Source organism: Triticum urartu, chromosome 3A (genome assembly GCF_056163025.1).
Source record: "Triticum urartu cultivar PI428250 chromosome 3A, HENAU_Tu73, whole genome shotgun sequence".
NCBI classification, from domain to species: Eukaryota; Viridiplantae; Streptophyta; class Magnoliopsida; order Poales; family Poaceae; genus Triticum; species Triticum urartu.
Genome location: NC_141875.1, coordinates 64,330,319 through 64,337,694, shown reverse-complemented (window position 1 = coordinate 64,337,694; position 7,376 = coordinate 64,330,319). Strand labels below are relative to the sequence as shown.

Below are 7,376 nucleotides of genomic sequence, written 5' to 3'. Positions count from 1 at the left end.
GTGACAAGAGAAAGGGAAAGAAATAAGGCACAGCTATAGGTAGGCCGATCCTACCCGGCTCCGCCCTGTCATGGCCAAAAACGCAGTTGGTGCTTGTGTCGCACCCAGGCCAAAAGGAGAGCCTTTCAAGCAAAGGCGAAAGGCGTCCGTCCACAGGGAAAAGGCAAGCAGCAAGTAACGCCGTGAGTCAAACCCCTCCTTACACTTGGGCCCCACCCCACCCCCTCTCCGCACCCAACCGTACCGCACCGTATCTCCCCGTGTATCCGTATACGACCCTAATACTACTACCAGTACGAGCCGCGTCTCTCCGCGTGGGCCCCTGGCTGTCCAGGCGCCCTCGTGGCCCAGCCGGTGCGGGCGCGGCCACTCGCTGGCGGGCGGGCCCGGGGGTTCGAATTTTGAAAACGAGGCAGGGGAGACGCTTATTTCTGGCAGTAAAGTGGCGAGGAGGGGGAGGGGAGGGGAGGGCGGGGCCCGCTGGCCCTCCCTTCCCACGCGACGCGACGGGCGCTACTCCTTCTCCGCCTCTCCAACGCCAGCGCCAACGCCCCTCACCCTCTCCCGCCGCTATAAATACCCCTCTGCCTCGTCGTCCCCAGCCCAGCCCCCACCGTCTCCCTCCCTCCCCACCCACGCGGACAAATTTGTTTCTTCCCTGCGTACAACCCAGCCCAGCAGAAGCAGCCAGCCGCGCCGCCTCCCCCTCCCCCGCCGCCCCCCGCCGCCGATCTGGCCGGATCGCGCCCCGGATCGGCCGCCGCCCGCGCGCAGGTACCGGCCCCCCTCCCGATTCCCCGTCCGCTTCGGCCGATTCCGCCGCGCCCCCTCTGGCTTTCCGTTGCGCTTCCCCTCCCCTCCCCTCCCCGGCGGCGGCGGCGGCGGCTGATCCGCCGTGGTAGCGAGCGGCGGGGCACGTGTTTGCGCCGTTCAGCTAACCGCCGCCTGCCCGGGCAGGATTGGCCTGCCTGGCTGGTGATAGAGCAGAGCCGGTCACGTGCGTGCGTGCGTGCCTGATTGGCCCCCCCGTCTCGAAAAGGAAACGTGTAGATTTATCCTGATTTCTTTGATTGATTCCCACTAGTTGCCGTTTCTCGCCAATTATAGTACGAGTAGTAGTATCTTGCTTGTATGCGAGGCGCCGTGTAGCAGGGGGAGCGACCATTTTGGTCCGCTTTGGGTACCGCATCGAGCGAATTTGAAATTTTACTCGCGCACCTGTTCGCGGATAGGCATGCCGTAGTTTTTATTTATCACCTGCCATATCCGGGTCCAGGTTCAGAACTCTAGAATCGCTGTTTGTTGTACAATCCCTGGCACCAATTCTTGGTCGTCGATTGATCCGTCGATATGCTCTCGTTGGCGTGGGACGGGATGCTTGTTTGTACTGTTTATTATTACTTGTGGCCTAGGTGACTCTTAATTTCATGATACAACAGAGTCAGTCGTGTGCATGCTAGGTTGCTCCTCCTTCTGACAAAGGAAACAAAACGGATTGCACTCTGATGGGTTTGCTTAATGACCCTTGCTGCCCTGCTCTCAGCAACCAGTTTGGTCAAATAACATGTTTTCCCTGTGCATCTGTTGACTGATAACCTTGCCCTGTTTCTATCAGCTGCTATATTCTTGAACAAGAATTTGTTGTTAGAAGCCAGTATACTCCATTTAGAAGGGCAATGTTCACCCCTTTTGTCGTAATTCTTCACATTTGCAAAGTATCTCACCTTCAAGTGCTAATTACCTAATAATATAGCACAAAGTCCATTTCTTTCGCTAAAGTAATGGGTGGATTTACTAATCAATCTACCTTCCTAGCTTTGTAGGAGTATATGAAGTCAGTTTCATGTTTGTATACCTGAGTTGCGGCGGTAGCTCAGTCCATAATCCGTGTTCAACTTAATGCTAGCACATTGTTTTCAGTTAGACTAGCATTTTTTGTCCGATTCTAGACTATTGATGTTCATTCAATTTGTGTTTCCAGGTTAAGGGCAACCAGACAGGGCTGTTTCTTGGCTGGACATCATCTGAACCATCTCCAAGTGCCAGAGATGGATCATACTCAACCCAGGGATGGGCATGGCAATGAACCTGTGCCTTTAGGTAGCTATACTTAACCTGTGCTCTGTTCTGCTGTTTATCTTAGTTCTATGATAAAATAGTAATACTCTTGTTTCAATCTCAGGTCAGATGCTTTTTGAGCATTCGGGTAGTGATGCACCCCTTAGACTTGGTCCTCCAGGCTTTGGGAGTATGGCAAGTAGATCAAATGACGTTCCATCTTCAAGTCATGCTACACAGTTTCCAGGTCATAGAGTTGTGAACCTAGGGACCTCACATGTTTCATTAGTTCCCTATCGCACTGCAAGATCCAGCGGCCATGTACCATATGATGCTCAGCCGAAACCTGCCCTAAGTTCCCATGTGGACAACAGAATGGTTGCAATGAAGCGAAAGAACCTCCTTCCTTCAGTGGAGGGAATGGACGCTGTTGACTATTATGTTGGCAGCTCTTCCAACAGTCACTTCTCTGATTTTGTGCAGCCAAATCCTAGTGCACTTACTGAGCCCTTGCATCCGCAAGTGCCTTTAAGCGTTGGTCCAAGCAACTGGATTGACCAACGCTTAGTTAATCAAGAAGGATCTCAGAGGAATGTCAGAGCACGTCATGATAGTGCTAATGTTTCGTTGGAACCTAGGCCAGCTTCAACTTACACACCAAGTAACAATCATCAGCTGCCATTCCATTCAGCCACAAGTGCTTTCGTAAGTACGGCAGCAGAAAGGAACCAAGCACCTTTTTCTGTGCCAACAAGAACATTACCTTCAGGTTAGTAACTAATTCTTTGCTTAATGTACTTGATGCGTCTTTATTGTCTTGCTAATGCACTCCCCCAAGTTTTTCCCTTGACAATTAGCATCTCATGCGGTCTTCTGTTCACATCTTTAATTATGGTATGAGGTTGCTTTTGTGACTTGATTTTAGTAGTTACCTGCGGCTGATTTTCAGTCCTGTGATACAATTTTACCAGAAAAATGCGAATTATCAGTGCCCCAAATCATCTTGTATATGATATAGCATATGAGGTTGTTGTTTTTATGCTATTTATAAATTTCTTTCAAACTTACGGTCTATGTATTTTGACTGTTTAGGTGGCACTGGGATCACTGGTAGGATCTACCATCATCCTATGCCTATGCATAGCAGCAGCTCAAGTGTCGCTGCTGCCCCAACTGTCCATGGTTCTTCAAACAGTGCGATGTTTGCCAATGCTGGCTTTCCTGCTCCTAGAGCTGTTCATGGCTCAGGTGCTGCTGCTGCCCCAACTGTCCATGGATCTTCAGACAGTGCGGTATTTGCTAATGGTGGCTTTACTGCTCCTAGAGCTGTTCATGGTGGCGCCGTTCCTAGCTACGGCCATCCATCCTCCACAGTTTCCTCTGGCTCAAGAGCATTTTCCCATGATGCAGTCATTCCGAACTATCCTGCTTCTACCTCTACATCCATTAGGATCAATCTGCCATCTCCTATCAGTACTGCGGCATCTTCTAGGCATGCAAGGGTATCCATGGCACATGCCAGCACTGGAAGGAATAGATTCGTAGATAGGAGCTCATTCCATTTGATCGCTGAGACACAGGTAGAGGTCTTGTTTCGTGTTTTCAAGTAATTAAGCTGGTATCCATTTAAGTTTGAATATTTTTATTGATCTAGCTGCTGTTTGTGTAGCGGGTTATGATGGAGCAGTTGGCTTTCTATCAACAATCAAGACAAGCAGCTGCTGACCCCCACAGGGACTTGAGACTGAACATTGATGAAATGAGTTATGAGGTATAATCATGGTCGTTTGCTTCTTCTACTCTGGAAACTTCAGGATCTTTTCTTAACCTTTTCCGTCTTGTATGTACAGGAACTGTTGGCCTTGGAGGAATCCATAGGTACTGTGAACACCGGCCTTGCCGACGAAAAGATTTCAGGTTGTGTGAAAGAAGTGGTCTGTTGCAGTTCTGATGAGGAGCAAGACGACGAAGATGATGGGCGCTGTCTAGTCTGCCTGGTACGAATTTCTTATGCTCCTAATTTCCAGTTCCATGTTGAAAAATTCATTACAGGCATGCCCTGAATCGTTTGCTCCTCCAATTCTGATTATGATTTTTGAACTATGGCAGGAGGAGTACAAAGACAATGATCTCCTAGGGATACTGAAGTGCAGGCACGACTTCCACACCGACTGCATCAAGAAGTGGTTGCAAGTGAAGAACGCATGCCCGGTATGCAAATCCGCCGCGGCTTAGGGCTGGAGAGGAAGCAGAATAACCGATGTTCCTCTCCATTGATTCTAGATTGAGATTGAGTTATGCCGGTCCCCGGTCCATTCTTTGGTGCCTGAGCCATGGAAATAAGTGCGCTAGGACCACTTGTTTCGTGGGTTGCTGTAGCTGTGTTATCATGTCTTGCTGTAAAAACTTTCATTCAACAAGCAATTGGTAGAGATATTCTCCAGCCATTTATTTATCTATGTATCACATGTTGAGCCGTTGTGAGGTGTGATGGCGAATCATCCCCTTGTACATTGGTGCCTGTTAACTTATATGGTTTTGATACTCAGCTGTCAGGTTGTTGGCATGAGACCGATAATGTGGCTTGACGTCGTTGGGTATGCGCATGTCGTCGTTGGCTCGTTGGCTGTGACAGTTTGACTACTTGCTCTGGTAATTCCCTTCTGTGAAACTAGTAAAACAAAAGGTTAGTACTCCCTGTGTAAACTAATATAAGATCTTTTAGATCATTATAAAAATATCTTATTAGTTTCTAGACTAATATAAGATCTTTTAGATATTAGTCCTCTGAAAACTAATAGAACTTTTAGCTCGCTAAAAAGATCTTATAGTAGTGATCTAAAAGATCTTATATATTTATTAGTTTTCTTGAACTATATATTTATTAGTACTAGTTTACAGAGGGAGTACTTGCCACCCCCCAAGATCCAAGATGGGCTTCACAAAATTGCAACCAGTTCGTAAACTTTGATTACCAAGTCATTTTCTCATTTTTATTGATTGTCTTTTTTATTTTTCTACTTACGTGTGGGTAACCGGTTATGTACCGGCTTCGACCGAGCCACCTGCAGCTCTGCCGTCGCCGCTCGGCCAGCTCGCCCGCTCACCAGCGACTTGTTCGAGAAGAACCCAAGGTCTAACAATTTCGGACGCCAGAGACCAGGTTCTGTCGGCGGCTGGAGGCCCCGTCGCTGTTGGATCGCGTAGGCAGCCATGGCTATCAGCAGACAGCTGTTGCATTGTATCAGCCGTGCGCTCGAGAAGCAGCCAGTGTTCGCGTTATTGTCTTCTTTCTTAGCGTGGGGATAGTGGATCTAGATCGGAATGGGGATTTGTCTATCAATCGAGGAATTCGAATTCGAGAGGAGCGAGCCACTGGTTCTGGCAAATGGTTCATAACCGGTTTAAGGAACCTTGATCCGGTTTTTCTTCCTTTTTGTTTTCTTTATTTTTTTTGTTTTCTCTCGGTTTTTGTTTTTCCTTTTTTTTTCTGTTTCTTTTCAAATCAAATTTCAGAATAGTTCACGCTTTCAAAAAATTTCACATATTCATAAAATGTTGGCCTTTTCAAAAAATATTTGGGGAATTTCAAATCATGTTCGGGTTTTTCAAAATTTTATTTCGAAATTTGAAGAAGTTCCTGTTTTAATTTTTTTTCACATATTCAAGTGATTTTCTTGTTTTTTTAATATTCATATTTTTAAGAGTTTTTCCCGTTTTTAAGTTTGTTCAGAAATTTTAAAAAACAGGAATTTTTGGAAACTGTTTCCTTTAAAAGATGTTAACAATTGGAAAAAAAATATTTGCATTTTTCAAAAAATGTTCAGAATTTTCAAAATCGTTCATGGTTTTTATCTAGCTAATCATATTTTCCAATTTTCATGTCATACAAACGCACGATGGGAGGTCCCTGTTTACATGTCATAAAAACAATACGGAGCAGCGAGGTAGTAGGGATTAGAAGGATTTTGAACGGAAGCCGCTATGCATCGTCCGTTTATATGACATGAAGCCCAGGTTTCAAAACATGACAACCTTCCATGTGTTAACGGGCCCGTGACCCATTGGTCTTGAGTGTAGGGATTAGAAGTATGATGTATCCTTCTGCACGTGCTCGATAGTTCCCTCGAGTTAGGGTTTTTGTTCTCGCGGCGGCGTTTGCGGCGCTGTCGAGTGGTTTCCCTTCCCTATCGCCAATCTCTCCATGTCGATCTCCAGATCGTCTCTCTAGAATCTGGGCTAGGCAGGGACGGCGGTTCTAGGGCTCCCCCCTACAATTTACCCGGTCATAGAAGCATCGGGTGAGGTTTTCTGATGGCGGCTGACGGGGCCTCGGGCTCCTTGGGCGTGAGTGATGTCGAGCGGATGATGCAAGAACTTGGTCTGACGGAAGAAGACCTTGACGACGTGATCTTCGATGAGAAAGATGCGCCTTCGGAGGGACCTAGATGGACTGCGCTGGCAAGGGTAAACACCTCCAAATCTTATAGTCAGACTTGGTTCTTCAGAAACATGCGAGCGGCATGGAATATAGCGCAGGTTGCTAAGTTTAAGCCCCTGGAGGAGAATCTGTATACGGTTCAACTACCTGTCTAGGGGATTGGGAGAGGGTTATGCATGAGGGACCTTGGAACTTCCGAGGGGATGCAGTTCTTCTAGCGCCTTATGATGGGGTCTCAAAGCCCTCAACCATCAAGCTGGAGACGATTGACATATGGATTCAGATACAGGATGTTCCAAATTTGTTTGCCCACTTGGTTACTCCACTAGCTGCAAAGGTGGGGGAAGTGCTTTTCACAGAACAACCATCCCATGATTTTGTTGGGAATTTTCACAGAGTGTGGATTCAACTTAATGTCTTTAAGCCCTTGAAGAATGCTGTATCCATGATCAGAGGTGGGGAAAGGCAAATTTATAAGGTGAAGTATGAGAAACTACCCGATTGGTGTGCCGTTTGTGGTATGTTGGGTCATCTATACAAGGAACATGGTAATGGGATTCATCCCCCTTTAGCTTTAGTTTTCAAGGATCTTCGAGCAAGCTGGGTCATGCGCGCTAGTCAGGGGCCTCAAGAGGGCCGAGGAAGAAAAGGCGGCCGAAGGGGAGGCCGGTCAGGGGGACGGTCAGGTAACCGTTATGAGGATGAGATGAACAACTTCCCAATTTATCCTGCGAAGGGAAGGAAAAAGGATGACAAGGTCGAGGAGGGCACTGGAAAAGATGTAGATATGGAAGATCTTACAAGGAAGAGGATAGCAGGTGGGGCGCTGGAGGGCAACGTGCAGAATACTAACAGCATAGATGCCACAGAAAACTTG

General features: G+C 47.3%; 1 protein-coding gene across 1 annotated transcript; it reads left to right on the top strand.

Moving 5' to 3' along the window:
- Nucleotides 1-606: 606 nt before the first annotated feature.
- LOC125546665 (uncharacterized) lies at nucleotides 607-4,513 on the top strand. The gene is made up of 7 exons (XM_087546393.1): nucleotides 607-774; nucleotides 1,982-2,100; nucleotides 2,183-2,827; nucleotides 3,151-3,638; nucleotides 3,728-3,829; nucleotides 3,909-4,055; nucleotides 4,168-4,513. The coding sequence occupies exons 2-7, from the start codon at nucleotides 2,049-2,051 to the stop codon at nucleotides 4,291-4,293; spliced, it is 1,560 nt and encodes a 519-aa protein (XP_087402519.1). The 5' UTR covers nucleotides 607-774; nucleotides 1,982-2,048; the 3' UTR covers nucleotides 4,294-4,513.
- The last annotated feature ends 2,863 nt before the right edge of the window (nucleotides 4,514-7,376 follow it).